Below are 22,083 nucleotides of genomic sequence, written 5' to 3'. Positions count from 1 at the left end.
CAGTGCTCTCTTGTAATTATTTATTCGCTGCTGGAGAAGATGAACATTGGTGTACCATTTTTTTTAATGCAAAGTTTGTAAAAAAATCTGGAACATATATAATTATACTAAAAATTCCACATTTTGTCCTGAATTATTTTTGTGTGTGATTTTCTGGGGGTTTAATCTTTGTAAGCCTAAAATCCATATATCTAGCTGATCCTTTTTCAGAGGAGAAGACTGAAGTGCTGTGAAGCTCCTTACTAGCTGCAAAAGAGATCTTATGTATCTTAAAGAATTTAGAACTAAAATGATAGTGTTTAGAAGGCCCTATTTTTCTCATGATTGAAATTCTATTGTTTTCTGAAAATACAAAACCGTTTAAAATACGTTTTGGCTCCACATATTGTTTTTGAAGTAATACTGATCTGAGAAAAGACTTGCAAGTAATCATACTCTTAAGAATAAAAATCTCCATGCTGGGTGAGACCAATGGTCCATCTAGTCCAGTATCCTCTCTTCCAGCAGTGGCCCATGACTAAGGCTGGGAGTTTTTCATAGAGGTCACAGAAGTCTCAGATTCTATGACTTTCTGGGACCTCCATGATATCTGCAGGTGCATGTGTAGCTGGGCCAAGAAGTCCCTTGGTGAGCCATACTGGCCGCTGCTGGGCAGCGTCAGGCCACTGTGACCCTTCCTCTCAGTAGTGGTAGGAGTTTGTTTGTGGAAGGGTGCTTAGGGTTGGGGGTTAGGGCATGGAAGGGGAGAGGGTTCTAAACAGTGTTTGCTTTGGGGACTCCCTAAAAGTGGTGATATGTGCCTCCTTTAAGTCTCAGGTGGAGACATGGTCAGATTGCTCCAAGCACTGCTCCCGAAGCTCCAATTGGCTGTTGTTTTCAGCCATTGGGAACTAACTACAGAGCTGGCACTCGATGCAGGGGCATGGAATAGTCTCAGGCTATGTCTACACTGGCGCAATCTTGCAAATGAGGCTAAGCATGGAATATCATCGAGCCTCATTTGCATATCTAATGAGCCGCCATTTTTGCGAAAGAGGCTCTTGCGCGAGAAGGAGCGTATACACTGCCCCTTCTTGCGCAACAAAAACCCTCTTGCACAATGTCATTATTCCTGAAAATAATCAGCGTAATGGCATTGCGCAAGAGGGGTTTTCTTGCGCAAGAAGGGGCAGTGTAGACAGCTCCTTCTGGCGCAAGAGCCTCTTCCACAAAATGGTGGCTCATTAGATATGCAAATGAGGCTCAACGATATTCCATGCTTAGCCTCATTTGCATACTTCTGGCGCAAGATCGCGCCAGTGTAGATATAGCCCCAGGTTGTGTGTAGACTGGCCGTTTTTTCCGGAAAATCAGCCGCTTTTCCGGAAAAACTTGCCAGCTGTCTACACTGGCCGTTTGAATTTCCGCAAAAGCATTGACTTCCTACTGTAAGAAATCAGTGCTTTTTGTGGAAATACTGTGCTGCTCCCGATCAGGCAAAAGTCCTTTTGCGCAAAAGGGCCAGTGTAGACAGCTCAGATTTTTTAAAAGCATTTGCGGAAAATCATGCCAGTCTAGACGTAGCCCCAGTGTTTATCTTTCATCATATAGAAGTTGTTCCATATTGAAACCATTTTTGTTGGTCTTCTCTGTACTTTTTCTAATTCTAATATATCTTGTTTTAGATGGATCAGAACTGCTCACAGTATTCAACATGTGAGCCCACTAAATATTTATGTAGAGACATTTGATAGTTCCTATTTTATTTTCTATCCCTTTCCTAATGGTAGCTTACATACTGTTACTTTTAGGTATAATAAGCACAAAATATTCAGGCAAAATTATGAGTTTCCAAGTATTCACAAAGTTTTGGTTAAGTTGCTCACTTTGGACATTTTGCAAGCATTGGAGGCAGACACTTTGTGGCTTTATTTTAATATTTAAAGATAATCCCTATTTTAAACTTCTCTCTTCCTTTACACAGATCAAATCGTGCCCTTATAAATGTTTGGATTCCTTCAGTCTTTCTCCGTGGAAAAGCTGCTAATGCATTCCATGTTTACCAGGTAAGTAATGTGTCCTTAAGTAATTATATTTGCAAGGGGATTCCTTAAGTGAAACGATTGAATGACGAACTTCAAAAATATTCTCTGTATTTTAATATGAATCATAAACTAAGGGGTCAGACTTTGAACACTTGTCTACATTGGTTATACCTGTACTTTTGTGAGTAGCTCACTGAAGCTACTTAAGCAGAGTTACACTTGTATGTACTTACAGGTTAGGATCTTAATAACTCAGTAAAATAGTGGTGTAGTGACTGTAGACAGACAATTCAGTGTTCAACAACAACTCTTTCTCTTACAAATACACAAACATGTTGACTTAACTATTGGAAGGATCAGTAACCAGAAAACCAGGGCCATCTCTCATCTTTGTAAATTGTGTCAGAGATTCTTAACTTTTATCTTTATAGGCACCAGGAGGGGACAGAAATGACTTCTGTTCAGCACTTACCACAAAAATGTTTTTGGCACAGTAAAAGTAAAAGTATTTAACTGTCCGTTTTGGTTATTAAATAAAACTCTCATGCAAAACTTCTACTATTTGATAATTCCAGTATGAGAGTGTTATCAGCAGAGTTAAGGTATTAGACTCAGGTAGAAAGGTATAGCAACTAAGCCTTTTTTGCATATGTTCAAATATTTGTTTTAATTCTGCAGTCAGAGTCTAACCACTTTCCCTCTTTAGTTTTAAATTTGTTTACTTTTATTGAGATTTCTAGTTAAAATGGATCAGGATTTCTCAGAAGAGTACAGAGAGAGCAGTTTGAACTAAAACGAAAAGACACCAAACCATATTACTGAATTAAAATGATATATCTTTGCTATTTCTATGTAAATTTAGTTCAAGTGATGTTCACAATTGTTGTGTCTTGTGGATTCTTCTGAGTTTTGTGGAACAGGTATTACTATTATGGTGATGTTTTGCATTGTGTAAACCTGTTCTTCATAGAAATGGAACTCTTGTCTCATTATTACTTCCCAATTCTTTCCAAGGTTCCAGTGTCTTAAGATGTTTTCTGGGTTTTCCTTCTTAAAGGAGCACATATATATTCTTAGGGAAAGATTTCCAAATATGCTCAAGTCCCATTGTCATAAGTAACTTAGGTACTTGTGTCTCATTGAAAGTCAATAGGACATAAACATCTAAGTGGCTGAACCATTTCTAAAGATGGGACTTAGGTTTCCAAGGTCATTTAAGCACTTAAGAAAATTTTATCCTGGGCTTTTAGTCTGTGAGCTTTCCAATATTGCATTCAAACATTAATTTCCTGTGAACAGTTAAACTTAGTTATCCTATGATATCTGCAGGTTTTATATGCACCCTGTACTTTTCTTATATCCAGTATCTGTAAAACCCACAGTGTTACACTTTTACTTTTTACTGCTTGTTTCAAAGAGAATATTAGAGATATTTTATTAAATGAGTATTTAGTAATTGAACCACCAGGAAGTTTTTTCAGGAGAGGCAGATATGGAACAGTAGGAAGAACTGTGCAACAGCAGATGTTTCTCAAAAAAACCCCTAAAACCTATTAACAGGAATGACTATTTTTGGTAGAGAAGACCCAGTGAAAGATATGATATTTCATGTTCATCTAGTAGAAGCAGTTAAACATTTGAATTCATACAGATTCTCTTCAAAGGATGAGATTCAAGCTGGATAGACAGCACTCAAAGAGGAATTCTGTCTCTGTACGCTATAGACTAAATGAGACAGACTCAGGAAAGTAAGTGGTAATATGTGAGATGAGTTTTGTAGTATTCCTGCCAACATAAAGTCCCTTGAATGTCCTTCCCATTGGACATCATTGAGCCTGAGTGCTATCCTTGCAGTCCAGATTGATGGTAAGCACGTGCCTACTGAGTACCAAATATTTTTAAAAACTTAAGTACATTTCCCATTCTTTCAGCTTTGGCAGTAGGATTACTGATGTTGAGAAATGACTTATAACAGTCAGCGCTGCTGTAAAGCATTATTTTTGAATCTCTCTAAAAATGTTTATGATCTCTTCCTGAAGACATTACCTTGAATGTTATTCTTTTCTCTGTCCCACTGCGTATAATTAATTTCAGCATTTGAGCAAGCTATAGTTTTTCTTATTTTATAGTTTCTTAAGAGAACCCCAGAAATTGTTCCATCTTCTTTCTTTGTGTCTGAGGACTGCTTCTGACAGCATTGGGTTTGTTGCCTATAGGGAATAGATTTCCATACAGCAGAACAAATCCACCCCTCTCCCTTTTGTGAATCAGAAATCTTGTTATTCAGTAGGTAAATCTTGGAGAAGATAAAATAGCAATCACACATAAATAACTTTTAGAGGATTACAGTATTTGAATATATACGCATTCTCTATAGTGAAATATTCAGTAGAAATATTCTAATTAATAACTACTGTAACTGTTGAGATTATCTTTCCTTTTCTTTATGAATGGCAGGTGCATGTAGCCTGTGTTTTGCATTTTATTAGGCTTTTTCTCCTCATCTGGCTTAATAAGAAAATTACTGTGACATAGTGAGGTGTAGTCCAGACCAGTGGGAGGTTGTGTCTCCCCTATTGGGTAACCTATGATACGTAGCAATGCCTTATTACAGCTCTCAAACTAAACTGCTCACAAACTGCTTTCCAGCATGCAGGCTACTCCTAGGCGTGTTTGTATAACTGCAGCCTCCAAGTCTCATCCTGGCTCTTGCCTAACTTGGTTATACTGCAAGGTGACCCCAAAATATATATAATCCCAGATTTCTCCAGAAATGTATATGTTGTACTGTCAAGCTGTTATGCTTAAAAGAAGTACACGGGATCTTTTTTGGGGGATAAGGCAACATGCCTCATTTACTGATAATATAACAAAGTAGCATATGCATTTACATACACATACACACATCCTTCTGATGGAATAGTTACCAGTCTGTTGCTCGACCCAACTTATTGGCCAGATAGGTCAGGTGTGAAGGAGGGAGCCAGGTTCGTGTCAGTCCGGACTGATACGCCTCTTGGTCTTGATCTTATCAGGACGGAAGCTGAAGAACCATACAAGACGGCCCATCTTTTATAGGATTTTTTTCTTCTATGCAAGTCTGTGCATTTTGCCTCATAAGGAATTAATCAGCCATTCAGCATCAAAATCAGTCTTCCTACAACATGTGCTTATCAGGAAGAAGTTGTTCTTACAGTCATTTGATATACAGGCAGTCCCTGGGTTACGTACAAGATAGGGACTGTAGGTTTGTTCTTAAGTTGAATTTGTATGTAAGTCGGAACTGGTACATATTGTAGGGGAAACTCTAGCCAAACATTTCTCCAGAGCTCAGTTTTATTCTCCCACACCTCACTTCCCTCAGTCCTTTATTCTCAAGCTGAGGTGTCTGCTGAGAAAAGCCGCTCCGCGTCTTCCTGTTCTGCAGGGCGGGGGGGGGGGGGGCGCTAGCTTCGCGTCTCCCTGGTCTGCTGGGGGGAAGCAGCTAGTGCGGGGTTGCCTCAGCCCGTTTGTAAGTAGGGATCCGATGTAAGTCGGATCCATGTAACCCGGGGACTGCCTGTATTTGATATCCATATGCTGATGCCCCTTTGGGGGAAGAAGTTGTTCTCATAGTCATATATTGACGACCCCTCGGGGTTGTTGTCCTTCTTACAAAAGTTATGATTGATTCCCTATCAAGGGATGCTTGCCACTAGCTTCAGGGTTCATCAGTCTGCCTGGGTAGTCTGCATCTTCAGTGTCCTTTCACTTAGTTGATTATTATTTGGTGCTTCTTAGTCTCCGGCTCCTCCTCTGACCATTTGAGCATTCAGTGGCCTTCACACTTATCTCTCCTAAAACATTCTCTCTCTCATTCACATTTCAACATTAAACTTCTTTCTATCTACTACTAACATCACTATGTATTACAATATTCCATCCTTTCATTTTAACACACTAACATCAAACAAAGCTGGAGCTAAGTTAACAAAGCTGCCTGTCTGAGGCCTACATCTTGTATTTAAGTTTAATGCAAACTTTTGCTATAACATACATTTATTACAGCTAACTTCTTAGTTACAAAATTCCAATTCCAGTGCTACACAGCGCTTTCCTAGACAGTTCCAATATATTAGGTCTAACCAAAATATATGGGGTCATGAGCTTTTGTGGGTTAAACCCACTTACTTAAAGGGAGTTATCCAGACACTTCCATTTAAACACACTGGATTGGATAAAACAATCAGACAATTTTAAGTACAATGAGAGAGATTGAACGTAAGAGCAAGCATGGGCAACAGAATAAAAAATGATTCAAAGAAAAATCAAGATAAACCACTTTCTAATAGGGTTGTTAGATATTTGTTAATTTAATATTTGTGTAACCACACGAAATCCTTATAAGTTACATGATTATTTGATGGTCCATGGGGGTGGCAGCCAGTGCGCTCCTAGCTTCACTCCTGGGGAGCCCCTTTCCATTCTGATACAGAGGCAGCTGTCTGGGGTGGTTGGCAGGAGCCAATTCATGAGGCGAGCCAGTTAAAAAACATTCTCCCTACGCATATCGGTTCCTGCCTGCTGCCCTGCGCTGCTGCCTCTCATACAGAGGCAGCTTCGCAGGGCAACAGCAGCATCTGTCCGCAGTGGACCTGAGCTCCCCATAGACAGAGACTGCATTGTCATCCCAAGGAGCAGCCTCTGTCCGTAGCAATCCCAAGCCAATTGCAGACAGAGGCCGCTCTGCGTCAGCAGCCCCTGTCTGTGAGGGGCTCCAGCTCCGTACAGACAGAGGCTGTGCCATCATTCCACAAAACAACCCCTGTCAGAGCAGCGTAGGGGTGGGAGGTGCAGGAAGTTCTGCGGGATCCAGTGCTCATCGGGAGCCAGCTTAAAAGATGGCTTCCCATGGACACCAATCCTGAACATAAACATAAAACTATGGACCTGGGATGGTACAAGTCATTACAGAGGTAGGTAGATATTTGTTGAGGTGTTTCTTTAAAATGAGGCAATTGAACAATAAGCAGATTATGGGCTTCTTTGCTGTTTTAACTTTTTTGTTGTTTTCTGTTATAAAAATCAAGTAAAATTTGTTGGACGCTGCTTGGGAGATGGAGGAAAATGTAGCTGCAAGCAGTCCTTGCCTTTGAAAGGATAAGATACTGTGATAGGTAAAGGAATGTGAGGAAACATATTTTTGGATATTATCCAAAGCTCCCAAGTCCAATAGCAAAGTCATGACATTGTAGGAAAATTATACTTACAAATAATGCTGCCAATTCTAGTGTTCAGAATTGCCAGAACATAATATACAGAACAGCTGTGATAAGAAATAAAAGAAAAATGGCACAAGAATATTTTTAGAGGAATTTAGAGGAGATTGAGTGTATTATCAAAACACTTTTAAAGTTAAACCTTAAACATTTAAGGTGCTTTTTTAAATTACCTATGCTATGCTCTGGAAAGGATAACATTCTTCATTAGTACTTTTGAAGTCTGAATCATTGTCGTCTCCCTGGCTAGATGAAAAGAAAGCGTATGTTTTTAATAAGTAACTGATAGTTTCTTTCTCAACACTTGGAATCTATTCATTTGGGTGCACAGAACTACATTTAGCAAAGTTCTGTTGTGGCTTGGAGAATTTTGACTTAATGGTGAATGGTAAAGTAGCTAATGCCAGCTGTGGATTTACTTAGCTGTTTGGATCATTTATTTGGCTTTTGAGTTACAGTAAATAAATACTGATTTGTGTTGGTTTCTTTCTGTCTATGTCTCTGTCTTCTCTCCAGCTCCTCCCCCCCCCATTCAGATTCTACATGTCAGCTGCTGCTCTTTTTCACCTGTACATCCTGTGATGCTGTATAATTGAATATAACTATGGCTGTAGTCAGTTGTAGTTAATACAACCTATTCACTCAAAAAAATTGCTATTAAAATTAATCATAAAGTGCACTGCTAAACAATGATAGAATTATATTTAAATTTCTTATAACTACTCTCAGTTGTTTTTCTATATTTTCAGATTGGAACAAAGATAAAAAAATAGTATTCTTCAATTTACCTCATACAAATACTGTGATGCAGCCTCTTTATGACAATGCATCTTACAAATGTAATTTTTTTTACATAACAGTACTCAAAACCTAAACAATGTTAAACTTAAGAGCAAACAAGTTCACTCAGTCCTACTTCTTGTTTAGCCAATCGCTAAGACAAACAAGTTTGTTTATTTACATGGGAGATAATACTGCCCACTACTTATTTACAAAGTCATCTGAAAGTGAGAACAGACATTCACATGGCACTGTTGTAACTACCATTGCAAGGTATTTACATGTCATATATGCTAAACATTTGTTTATATATGCTAAACATGCTGCTTCATGCTTCAACTAGTAGATTGGTGATTTTATCTTCATTTACAGTATTAATATTTATAATAAAATAATATAAAGTGAGTACTCTACCCTTTTATTCTGAGTTGCAATTGAAACCCATATATTTGAAATTGTAGAAAAAAAATCAAAATATTTATTATACCAACTTAAATCTGTTGTATTGTTATGTTTATAAGAAGCAGACAGGATTTTTTTACCTTTGTGTTAATAGCATTTAGTACTTCCAACTTTTAATTTAATTTTACTTCAAGCAGTTGAAAACATTTTGGGATCCTTTCTTTTAGACTACTTAGCCTTTTTTGGATAGCAAATAAATTCAGTAACTTAATATTTATATGCAACAGTTTTAGGGCATCTACACTTTTACTAGACATTTACTGCACATTAACTCACTGACCGTAATTTAGCTTAATTCTACCTTGATTTTTACATGCTATTTATGTTGGTTTGAAACACATATGTTTTAATTGAATTTATTACAAATGATTTCTAAATTGACATCTTTATACTTTTTGACCATTTTACTAAAACACCATGCATAATCATTATTATTATTACTAAACATTCTTTATTGTTGTTACAATTTTTTGAGGATCTGGTGCCTCCTAAGTGCTAGTCAAAGGAGTCTTCCATGCCCCTTTTGATGGTTTTATTTGTTGTTTTTCATTTTATGCCCTAAGCTTTTTGACCAATATTTGGATATAAAGGTATTAAAAGGAAGCATTTTAACCTAAAAAGAATGTTTTAAAATTCGTGCTGTCCACTTTGGGATATTAGTTTATAAACAAAAATGGGGTTTATAGGTGGGAAAAGAACTAAAATAAATTAAAATTGTTACTAATTTTCAGTTCCAAAATCCCATATTAGTGTTTCTTTTTCAATGTGCTTTTATGTATTCGATTTTTAAATGTTTACAGTTATTTATTTTTAATTGTTTACAGTTATTTATAATGAGGCTTAAGGTTTTAAAATATGCAATTTTTTAAATAAAAAATTTGGGGGCGATTGCAGATTTATTCCTTTTGATTTTTTGTATGGGATTAAATATATGATGAGTGTTAGGAGTCCAGTTCTATATAGTCAGCTTTCAACTTAATCTCCCTGTAGTGAGATGTTGATCTTTCCTCCACCTCTTGAGTCTGAAAGAGGCCACACCACCTTAGTCTGCCATTGGGATTGCCACTTCATATCTGGGAAAACTAGCACGGAAGTGTTGGGGTCACAGCTCTCCAGCCAGAGTAAGTCCTCCCTGATAGTCAATGTCCTCTGATTCTCTTCAGCAAGAAGGTGGTCCCTCTAGGCCCTTATGACCTGTCACCTATGGCACACAGGTCTCTTGACCTGATGAGGAAAGCATTGATGCATTGGGCCAACAAGGAGGCCCGCCATGGTCCAGATGGTGCTGCAGCCAAATCAGAGTCAGCTGCCCCCGGTCACTTCCACCCAGTTGAATATGAAGGGGTTTCCTGCCCTCTGGGTCTGAGGTAGATCACAGCACATTACTACACCCCCATTTCAATCTCTTCCTCCTTCAGGAGCAAAGCTCGCTTGTTCTTAGACCTTCTTGTCAGGTCCAGCTTTAAGGAGCCAGGATCCTGGATTTAAAAAAATGTGCTTTCTGCAAGGATTCTATACCATAGTGAGGCAGACATTCTCTCGCTTTGGTGAGATGAACATCCCAGCAAAGTGTGTCCACTGCAGTAATTTCAAAGAGAGGGCTCGCTGCAGCTAACACCTGCATTTAAAGATGTACGTAACAAAACTTTATCTTAGGTGCTCTCTTCCCAGATTGCATCTGATGAAGTGGATCTTTGCCCACGAAAACTTATGCTCCAATATATCTGTTAGTCTATAAGGTGCCACAGGACTTCTCGTTATTCTAGATAGAGTTTTCCTGCTTTTTATTAGAGCTGTCAATTAAAACACGTTAACGCCTGCAATTAACGCAGAGCAGAATTAACTAGTTAAAAAAATTAACATGCGTTAATCGCAGGTGTTTTGCGTGTGTGGTGCTGCCGCTTTGAAATGCCACTGTGGCGTTTCAAAGTGGCAGCACAATGCGGAGCCTGGGATCAGCACTATACATTTTGTATTCTGTGTTGAAAAGATGCAGAACATATCCAAAAATATTTAAATAGATAGCATTCTTATTATTGCTTAATTTTTTAATCGTGTGATTAATCATGATTAATCTTTTTAATCACTTGACAGCCCTACTTTTATTAATTATTTTCTGGCTCTTTCGGGTTGATGATTTTCATGTTATAAATAATAAAAAGAGTTCAATCACTCATGCCATTGCTAAAAATTAAAACTTTTTTTATTTACGATAGCTACACAAGTATCCTTGGGGGCCGGGCAGAGAGAATTTTTAGGTAGTTCTCAATCTATGGTTTCTGGTATCAGGTCATCATATATTTTCAGGTTTTGGATTTGTCCTTTGCTTTTGAGTCCAGACCAACTCTTATTTTGAATAAGAACAGAATATCTCCTTGAAGAATACCGGCCCTGCTGTTAGAATAGTAAGGGATTCCATTTCTCTTGAGAAGTGAATGAAAGATTATCACTAACATTTAGCTATTGTAGGGTGGGTTCAGCTGTTTCCTAATAGTAATTAATTGATCTTCTGTTACACTGGAAAACTGTTTTCCCTAAAAATGTTTGGCATGGAAACATGAGGCTAAGGCACCTTAGAGGGAAGGTGCATTGTGGACAAGCATTAGAACATGGGTTCCCAAACTAGGGGGGGGCATGAAGAAATTCCAGGGGGGGCCACAAGGCGACCCAGCCACCCCTCCTCCCCTGTCAATCCCACCCCACGTTTTGCTGCTATTTTTTTGGGAGGGGGGGCATGAGGGTTTCTCAAAAATCAAACAGGGGGTGTGATGCTGAAAAGTTTGGGAACCACTGCATTAGAACATCAGTTCAGAATTGACTATATGAACAATTAATTTGCTGCAGCTGTGATTTAAATCTGCACTGTATTAGCCATCTGCTCACTCAAGCTCCATATGTATTGCTCAGTTCATTCAGTGGCATGTAGAGTCTATACTTCGGTAGCCCCCCAGCTTAGGTTTAAGTAGGGATTCAAATGGTGAGTAGGGATGTAAGAGAGTAACCATTTAAATAGTTAGCCAATAAACATCAAGAATAAGCCAGCTCCCAGTGCACACCAGCTCCCAGCTGTCGGCCCCACTTCTGGGGAGCCAGCTGTGCTGCAAACTCTACAATATAAGCTTATAGTATGTTACCCGCACAAATTTCCTTATCCCTTCCACACTTTAGGGACACCCACCCTTACCCAATTCCTAGGGCTCAGAGTATAACTTCCTGTGTGTCTGCAGGATCTTTTGCCACTGAAAGAGCCATACACAGAATATTTTTATTCTCTTTTTAATTATAGTTACCAAATAAGCAGAATACACATGCTAATCATACAGGGTCATGCTCACCAATCCTGATCAAGGCTGGCAAACTTCCTATTGGCCAAGGAAGGTCAGTCTCTCAGGATTTAGCTGCTGCATGTCACAGTCACGCCAAGGAGTTCTGGCAGCTCTGGTTTTAGGCTGTGTTTTGGATGTGACTTAGAATCATACTTCTTTCCTCCTCCTTCTTGCTGTTTCTTTCTTCTCTTTCCTGGACCCCAATTTATATAGTGAAACTTGAGTCCTGCTTAGCAAGACCATAACCAATTATTTTAGTATAATTTTACTAACCAATCATAAAAACACTATAAAAGAATTACCTAACCAATCATACCCCACCAACTTAGTTGATTTACACCTAGCAAAATATAGCAGACAGAAACAATTAAAAACCAGACAGAGATCACCAGACCAACAATAGGAAAGTGAGAACCAGACTCATAGAAAGAGGATTCCAGCACCTCAACTATTGGTAAACAGTTTCTTGCCAGAAGAAATGCTGTTAATCTAAGTTTTCTCTACCCATCTTGAGATCTATTTCTTTATCTGGTGACAGTGGGGGCCATTAGGACAGGATCTCCTTCTAACAGCCTGTTGTGACACTATTTTAATTCAGTTTAGATAGAATGTGAGTATGGACTTCAAGCTTTACAGCTAATGGCTGCTACTCTTCAATCTGGCTGCAGAAGAAGGCTTTAGACCTTCCATCATGGTTACAGACCTTCCAATATGGCTACAGAAAAACCATATTGTTACAAGTATATTGTACAGTATTAATAACCACTAGGATTTTAATAGTTAAATGGGTTTTTACATCCCTAATGGTGAGGCACAGCTTTGGTTAGTAGAGTACAGATAGTCCTGAAAGGGGTAGGTATGCACCTGAATTCAAGCTCTGTATGGATCTCTATTTGCCCTAGCCAGGCCTTCCATCTATGCTGCTGCTTTTAGCCAGGGAGTGTCCCACTGCCTGCTGGAGTCTTACCTTGCCATAGGAAAATATCCAGCAGTGGGGAAAGAAATTCTATCAGGAGGGAGGCAGCAAGGAAAGTCTCTAGCAGCTCCCCACTCCTGGAGCCTTTTTCTGCTGCAGGAAAAACTTTAACAGGGGGTGGGGAGAGATGGACAGTATGGAAGCTCCTAGAAGCTGGAGCTCTTCCCAACAACAGAAAAAGGCTCTGGCAAAAGGGGGGGCAGATGCCCCCCACCCTCCCCCGCCAGATCCTGTCCTTACCACATCTCTTTGGAGAACAGTTCATATTTGCTGGAGGACATTGCAGATGTTCTGTAGTTGAATTTGGGCTTTGAGCCTATGTGGAGATGTCAAAGACTTCTTGAAACTGAAAATAGGAGCTGTGACTAATATGATGGGTTATCTTGCATTTAATTATGAAGTTGGTAAAGCTGGAATCAGAAACATTTATATAAAAATTACAGTATATGTATTTCAGGTGCTATTCAAAGTGGGAATGACAATAAAATAATAAATAGTATACTATAAGTTACTTCCGTGTCATAACTGCCTGTCATGTGTGGTATGAAAAAATTGAACATTTGTTAACCTAGATACAACAACTGAGCCTAATAAACCAGGGCTGGAAACACATTTTTCCGAGAAAACAGTATCCCAGATGGAGAGTGGATTTGATGAAAACAGCTCTGTCTTACTTACACCTTTTAAAAACCTGGGGGTTTGAAAATGAATCATCAAACCGAATAACTCTGGGATATGTTATTGAGTATTAACCCTGAAAATGAGTATTAATCCTGTTCTTTGAAATTTGTAATAATGTTCCTTCTCATATCTTTTGGGTTCTTTTGTTTTAGATGGCATCAGAGGCTGATAGTGAAAGTATTATGAGACATGTCATTTCATCTTCATAGTTTCCATTATTATTTTTGTTTAAATATCTGCTTTTCAAAAATAAAATACATTATCAGCAGAAATTGGTTATCTACATTTTATACGGTCAGCATAGAGATTTAATGTCATAATATATCACAGGTATACTATCTCTAAGAATTTTGAAATGAAAACTGAGAAAATGTTTAATATAAAAAGAACAGTCTTTCTTAGTTTAAGGTCAGTGATAATACTAAAAATACAATGTTTTCCTTTTATAGGTTCATTGGTTGGCATAAATCTAATTTATACATAGCATGTAGTTTACTTGGCAGCTGTAGATTATTGCATTGATAGCTAAAATATTTTCCATGGCAGTAAGTAATTTAATCATTTAAAAGCTGAGGACTTTAATGAATATAAAGGAAGGAAAGATGTTACAAAACATGGAACTAAATGCCTATATTGTAATCTGACTTTCAACTTTGCATGAGTCTTACAAATCCCACTATTTTTTGTCTGTGTTTAAAATAACATCTGGGGGAAAATATTCAGTACGGTACATGAAGAATTAATTGCCAAATTCCCAATGTAAGTTTTACCAATATCCCAGTATATCTTGCAGAATATGTACATTGAATAATTGATTAAAAGTCAGACATTCAAAGTGAGATGGAAATTTTGTCAATATCCCATCCTGTTTCAACTATTGTATAAACATTATCCAATATTTTCTTCTAATTTATATTTCTCTCTGTGTTGATTGCTGTCCTGTATTTTGACAAATGAAGCAACTGTTATGGAAGGTAATTTAGGCTCTAAGGAGCTCAGATTCCTTTGAAAGATGTCTGACTTAAGAGAAAAATTTGATGACCTGGTATTTCAGAGTACCTTTTGTTTTTTTCTCTGCTTTGTAACAGCCTTTAACTGATGGTGGGTTGAAATTCAGAGTGCCAGTGCCATTTTAGTAGTTTTAAAAACACATATACACGCTGTTCACGTAACTATTAAAGGATCTTTGTAAAATGCACATTATTTACTCAGTAGTTTGCAGTGGTCCAGAATGATTTAAATCCCAGCACTCAAAACATGGTATGAAGAAGTTGCAGGCTATTGTGTGTGTTTGCATTCTGTACTTGAGGGGCTTTGTATTTTTTCTGTATTATTGGAGTTAGCACTATTTTGATATACACATTGAAAATATGTGTGCATACATTGTGATCCACTTTCATATATTGACTTTTTAATGTACACAAAATACTAAAAGTGTGTATTCTACATTTTAAACTAATACTCAGAATATTTACAGAAAAAAAATCCAACACATCTAAAACTGGTTAATTGTTTTAAAGGTGTGAAATTTTAAAATATCAGAGATTGATACTGATTTGTGTGTTTCTTCTTTTTTTTAATTTTGCAGTGGTTAAAACTGAATTATGACTTCTCTTTTGCAAATTGGGCTAATTTTTAATATTATTTTAAGTAAATAAGCAATCAAATCAAGTTGTAGAAGAGAGAACATCAGAAAAGTTTTGTACAAAAGGCGGTCATTTCACTCAAGAACTAAAGAAGAACAAGCTAGTTATCTGAAGTGATTAATTAACCTTAATCCAAAGCAAAAGTGACCTAAATTCTAAGGATTTTAGTAAGTGTTGCCAGGGGTGTTTAATTGTACTTTTACAGGGGAGTTTAAGAGGGAGTTTGAAAGAGGGAGGTCTACGATGGTTAGGAAGACCTGCAACACTTGTGCCAGCACTGCTTCTGTTTCCTCCACCTGCGCCTGTAGCCAGATAGCACTCCTGAGCATGGATGCCTCTACCCAGATCCTTGTGTGCTTTTGCAGGACTGTGGCTTGCAATTCCCACTGATTGATATCCAGGCTGGAAGGACCATCCAATGTGAAAGGTGCCTGCTGGTGGACTCTCTCAGGCAGCAGGTGGGAGAGCTACAGGAGGAAGTGGCTAGGTTGAGGAGCATCCAAATCCACAAGCAATTCCTGGACAGTGTTCATGTGGAGGCAGCTGAGGTAGCTGTCCCAGTACACAAGATTGCTGACACACCACTAGTGGAGGAGGAGACGGCTAAGGGTGTCCCCTACAACAGAGGAGGAGAAGCCTCGTACCCCCAAGGCTGGGAGGTCTGCTGCCACCACTACGAATAGGAAACGTAGGGTAGTGGTGGTCGGAGACTCTCTTCTGAGGGAAACAGAGGCGCCCATCTGTCGCCCTGACGTTTCATCTCGGGAGGTATGCTGCCTGCCCGGAGCCCATGTCCGAGATGTTATGGAGGCATTGTCGAGGATTATCCAGCCCTCTGACTACTACCCCATGCTACTCATCCACGTGGGCACAAATAATACTGCGATGTGTGACACTGAGCGGATCAAGAGTGACTACAGGGCTCTGGGAGTACGGATGAAGGACTTTAGAGCACAGGTAGTGTTCTCTTTGATCCTTCCTGTCAAAGGTAGGGGCCTGGGCAGAGACAGGTGCATCCTGGAGGTGAATGCCTGACTGCGAAGATGGTGTCGCCAGGAGGGCTTTGGCTTCCTCGACCATGGGATGTTATTCCAGGAAGGACTGCTAGGCAGAGATGGCATTCCCCTTTCGAGGAGGGGGAAGACCCTATTTGGACACAGACTGGCTAACCTAGTGATGAGGGCTTTAAACTAGGTTCAATGGGGACAGGTGAGCAAAACCCACTGGTACGTGGAGAACATGGAGATCTGGGAGATGGGAGGGAGCGTGGATTATAATGGCAGAGAGAGAGGAGGGTCAGGGCAAAACTGGGAGGCAAGGTCAAATCAGTATCTTAGATGCCTATATACAAATGCGACAAGTATGGGTAATAAGCAGGAAGAACTGGAAGTCCTAATAAATAAATATAACTATGACATTGTTGGCATCACAGAAACTTGGTGGGATAATACCCATGATTGGAATGTTGGTGTGGAAGGGTACAGCTTGCTCAGGAAGAATAGACAGGGAAAAAATGAAGGAGGTGTTGCCTTATATATTAAAAATGTACACACTTGGACTGAGGTGGAGATGGACATAGGAGACGGAAGTGTTGTGAGTCTCTGGGTTAGGCTAAAAGGGGTAAAAAAACAAGGGTGATGTCATGCTAGGAGTCTACTACATACCACCTACACAGGTGGGAGAGGTGGATGAGGCTTTTTTTAAACAACTAACAAAATCATCCAAAGCCCAAGATTTGGTGGTGATGAGGGACTTCAACTATCCAGATATATGTTGGGAAAATAACACAGCCGGGCACAGACTATCCAATAAGTTCTTGGACTGCATTGGAGACAACTTTTTATTTTAGAAGGTTAAAAAAGCTACTGGGGGGAAGCTGTTCTAGATTTGATTTTAACAAATAGGTAGGAACTGGTTGAGAATTTGAAAGTAGAAGGCAGCTTGGGTGAAAGAGATCATGAAATCATAGAGTTCACAATTGTAAGGAAGGGTAGAAGTGAGAACAGCAAAATAGAAACAATGGATTTCAGGAAGGTGGATTTTGGTAAGCTCAGAGAGCTGATAGGTAAGGTCCGATGGGAATCAAGATTGAGGGGAAAAACGACTGAGGAGAGTTGGCAGTTTTTCAAAGGGACATTATTAAGGGCGCAAAAGCAAGCTATTCCACTGCGTAGGAAAGATAGAAAATATGGCAAAAGATCGCCTTGGCTTAACCACGAGATCTTGCGTGATCTAAAAATAAAAAAGGAGTCATATAAAAAATGGAAACTAGGACAAATTAAAAGGATGAATATAGGCAAAGAACACAGGAATGCAGAGGCAAGATTAGAAAGGCAAAGGCACAAAATGAGCTCAAACGAGCTACAGGAATAAAGGGAAACAAGAAGACCTTTTTATAAATACATTAGAAGCAAGAGGAAGACCAAGGACAGGGTAGGCCCACTGCTCAGTAAAATTTGTAAGAGTAAAAATCCTCATCTGAGTCTCTAGCTCTTGAGTAACACACCAAATTTGGTATAAGTAGGAAAAAATTCCTTGCATCTAATTACAAGAGCTACAAGAGTGATAATCTTGAAAAAAGAAAAAACACTTATTGGAAAAATAATTTTACACTTTTAATATTATCGACATAAAATGTGATCTGTCTTGTAAAGTGGGAACTGGGCTTTTAAACAATTAAAAGGTGATGTGATGATAATACCTAGCTCTTATATAGTGTTCTTCATTAGCTGATCTCAAGGTGCTTCACAGACAGTGTATGTATTATTAACCCCATTTTACAGACGGGGAAACAGAGACAAAAAGAGGTAAAGTGATTTGCCAAAGGTCATTCAACAGGCCAGTGGATGAGCCAAATCTCTTGCTCCTAAGTCCAGTGCTCCATCCTCCAGAAAACAATGCCTGTAATTTAAGGATCATGGCAAAGGTTGCAGAAGTGACTAGTGATTTGGGTTGCCTCAATTTCTGGGTATCCTCCTAGAGATGCCTTAAAGGTCTTGATTTTCAGAATGCGTATAACACCTGCTTTCTATGTCACGTACCTTCAAAGTGTCTGAGGCTAGACATTCAAAAATTGAGGTACTTCAAATCAGTAGTCACGTTTGAAAATCTTAGTGAACACCAACCTGATCCTTTGCTACATATTTAATTTTTTATCACATAAAATAGGTAGAAATAGAATTTAATCTTATTTGGTTTATATTTGTGTTCTATGCATATTAAATCATGATAAATTATATCAGTTCCACATTCCTTTGCTCTGATGTAACTTGATTATTCAACATTGATTAGCTCTTGTAAATAGGAATCAATGTACAGGCAGTCCCCGGGTTACATGGATCCGACTTACATCTGATCCCTACTTACAAACGGGGTGAGGCAACCCTGCACTAGCTGCTTCTCCCCAACAGACCAGGGAGATGCGAAGCTAGCGCTCCCCGCCCCCTCCCCCCCCAGCAGACCAGAGAGATGCGGAGCGGCTTTTCTCAGCAGACACCTCATCTTGAGAATAATGGACTGAGGGAAGTGAGGTGTGGGAGAATAAAACTGAGCTCTGGAGAAATGTTTGGCTAGAGTTTCCCCTACAATATGTACCAGTTCCGACTTACATACAAATTCAACTTAAGAACAAACCTACAGTCCCTATCTTGTACGTAACCCGGGGACTGCCTGTATAATGAGTATATTCTAACCATTCTGTTCTTTTTGGGTGTGTTCGGAGCATATGTAGCGATAGAATTTAGGAGTTTATCCGAAGTCCGTTGTAGTCAGTGGAAAGAGTCCCATTCATTCAGACAAGCTTAGTCCTTGTGAGTGCTATACATTTAAAAAGTTTACAGTGAGTGGGCTAACCAGTTATATGCCTCTGACCCGATTTTGCATACAGAAAAGCACAGGACTCAATTTAGTAAATAATTGGTGACACTCTAAACCAAAGGTTCCCAAACTTTTCAGGGTCACACCCCCTTAAACAAGACCACTGACAGTGGGGAGGGCAAAGCCCCAGGGCCCTGCTATTTAAATTGGCCTGGCAGGCTGTGTGGCAAAGATAGCCAAAACCCCAGGCCCTTTAAATTGCCACCAGACGCCTGTAGAGCACAGCCAGGACGGTGCTGAGTGAAGCTGAAGTCTGGCTGCCCTGCCCCCTCTGAGGGTCTGTGAGCCAAGCCTTCCTGCCCCCCCTCCTACTCCCCACACACTGCCCAGGGCCTGGCGAAGTCTGTGGCCAGTCCTATCCCAATACCATTTTTAGGGAGCGTATCTCCTCTCCCAGTCTCAGGAATCAGGGCCAGGAGTGGAAGCTGGGACAAGGCTGAGCTGGGGCAGGGGTGGAAGAAAAGTCAGGGCTAGAGCAGTGCTGGGGGAGCAGCAGGGCTGTGTGATACTCCTTTGCTTCTCCCTGTGGTCCCTGCCCCCCCACCCCCAAACATTCCTCTGTGCTCCCGTGAAGGGTTATGCCCCACTGTTTGGGAAACTCTGCCCTAAACTAACTTTTTGTTCCATTAGATGTGTAGAGCAATTACTCTTTCTTTTTATTCCTTGAAATTTTTCAAATACATTCTGTTTCTGAAAGCCTAGACATCTTTCTTTTTCCTTACCCCTCCTACTCTCAATGGCCTTTCACTTTGGGAGATCTGGGTTCATAGTCTGACTAGATTAAAATTAAAAAGATGTTTGATCTGATTCTAATTGTGACTAGACAGCTTTCCACATCAGAGTGGATTAATTAAAATCATGATTTAAATTGACAAGCAAGAAACATTGATTTAAATAATCAATTTTAATCTTGTTTGCATTTGTACTTTTTCATTATTTTCCTAAGGAAAGTGTGATTCTTATTGGTTGGTAGCAATTAAAATGTTGATTTGCAATTGAATATACCATTCAATTTGGCATTTCTTTATGCTAACCAGGAGAATACATGCATTTATTTAAGAGATTTATATAGCTTAATTTACACTTATTCAGTTTCTTAATGTTTACATTTTTATGTTAGAAAATGGTGAATGATGCATTTCTTGTTACTGGATTAATTTTTTTACTTGTGACTTGTGTCAAGATTTAGTTGGATGGACATTGAGATTCAATTAAAAGCACAAAGACAGCATTTGAAATTTGTTTTTTAATTATTTAAATAAAAGTACCTTAAATATGCTGGATACATTTAAAAATCCAAACATTGTCAGAACATGTTTCACATTTAAAATTTAACTTTTTTATTTAACAAAGGAAATATTATCTGTAGTTAGTGAACTGAACTGTTTGTTTGTGATTACCAGGTCCGTCAAGATTTTATAGCTACTGGATTTCATCCTCTATTTCCAGTTCTATTCATATATTAGAAGAAGAAAATAATCTTTCCTGCTTTCTAACTCCCATTTGCTTTCTTAACTTTGAAAGAACTGAACTAGGTAAATAAACTGAGAATGAAGAAAATATTTTCTCTATTCATGTAGAAGTCACTACTGCTGTCAAAAATTATTGTTTAGTTATGGCAGAACTTCAGAAGATGGACAGGAAACACTGGATGTGGTTTAATTAAGCCACAACTTTATTCCTCAATGTCTGGGAGTAGTTAGCAGATAAGATTGTACAGAGCAGGTAATTCCAGTTTTATAATCACTACAATATACCCACAGGGCTGCTGGCAGCTCTTCCTTCTAATCACCTCCAGCGAACCCATTGCTGTGTTCTGCACACTCCTCCCTCAAATGAGAGTGAAGGGGACTATGCTGTACAAATCATAGGCACTCCTATCTCTCCACATCCCCCACCCCAGTCCATTTAATTCCCTTAAAGAATGCCTTTTTTTTAATCCATTCCCATTTCCCAGTAAATTTTATCTTATCTCTATGACTATTCCTGGACCTTAACAAGTTAAATTCATGGTCCACTTTGGTCAATTTCACAGTTATAGGATTTAAAAAATCATAAATGTCATGATTTCAATTTTTTTAAATCTGAAATTGCAGCATTGTAATTGTAGGGGTCCTAATCCAAAAAGCAGTTATGTGTGTGTTGGCGGGGAGGGGAGTTACAAGGTTATTTTAGGGGGGATTGCGGTACTGCTACTTTTACTTTTGTGCTGCTACTGGCAGCAGTGCTGCCTTCAGAGCTGGGTAGCTGGAAAATGACAGCTGCTGGCTGGGAGCCCAGCTCTGACGGTAGAACCACCACCAGTAGCAGCACAGAACTAACCAATGGCAAGGTATATTATTGATACCCTTCGTTTTGCACTACTGCTTTCAGAATCAGGCCCTCAGTCAACAGGCATTACTCTCCAGCCATCCAGCTCTGAAGGTAGTGCAGAGATAAAGATGGCAGTCCTACGATCTGCCTAAAATAGCCTTGTGACTTTCCCTGGAACTACCTTTTGAGTCAGAAAACCCAGTTTAAGAAACTCTGGTCCCCCCTCTTCCCTAGTATCGTATAGAGGGGAAGCACACAAAAAACAAGATTTCATGGGGGGAGACCACGGTCCATGACACATTTTTCATGGCCATGAATTTGCTAGAACCGTATCCATTCCCTACAGAGTAGATACCCTGGATCTTCAACCCAAATTTTTATGAGTTACAATATCATAGCCCAGCCCCTGTTTCATTCTTTGTCCCACTTTGGATTTCCAGCACACTGGTAGGAAGATGAAAAGAACAACCCTGCCTTGGCCTCTTCAGCCCCCTGAAGGATTTCCTCTTCAGCCCCCTGAAGGATTTTGATGTAATGCCCAGGGTGGATCATGATGAAACTTCATATTTCAACTACTTCAGTGTATGGGAGGAAGGGTACTGTTCTGCCTAGCGCAGGTGAAAAGATGACCTTTACTGCACAAACATGAGCCTAAGTAGTCCCCTTCTCTTTCAATCATCTGCAGAAAGAGGGTTGAGTCAGGTCAGCTGGCATGGAGGTGCCTCTGGGCAGCAGATAACT

The 22,083-nt window shown here is 39.4% G+C and overlaps 1 protein-coding gene across 6 annotated transcripts in view; it reads left to right on the top strand.

Annotated features, from left to right (window-relative positions):
- Positions 1 to 22,083, top strand: part of SNX29 (sorting nexin 29) — a 472,527-nt gene that overhangs the window by 255,944 nt on the left and 194,500 nt on the right. For all 6 annotated transcript variants that reach the window (XM_014577718.4, XM_089782297.1, XM_014577716.4 and 3 more), the window contains one exon: positions 1,964 to 2,045. In XM_014577718.4, coding sequence (XP_014433204.3) covers positions 1,964 to 2,045 — 82 coding nt within the window. The remainder of the gene's footprint in view (positions 1 to 1,963; positions 2,046 to 22,083) is intronic.

This window comes from Pelodiscus sinensis, chromosome 15, assembly GCF_052426305.1.
Source record: "Pelodiscus sinensis isolate ZL-2025 chromosome 15, ASM5242630v1, whole genome shotgun sequence".
Taxonomy (NCBI): Eukaryota; Metazoa; Chordata; order Testudines; family Trionychidae; genus Pelodiscus; species Pelodiscus sinensis.
Note: the sequence above shows the minus strand (reverse complement) of the source record. Positions and strands in the feature narration are given on the sequence as shown.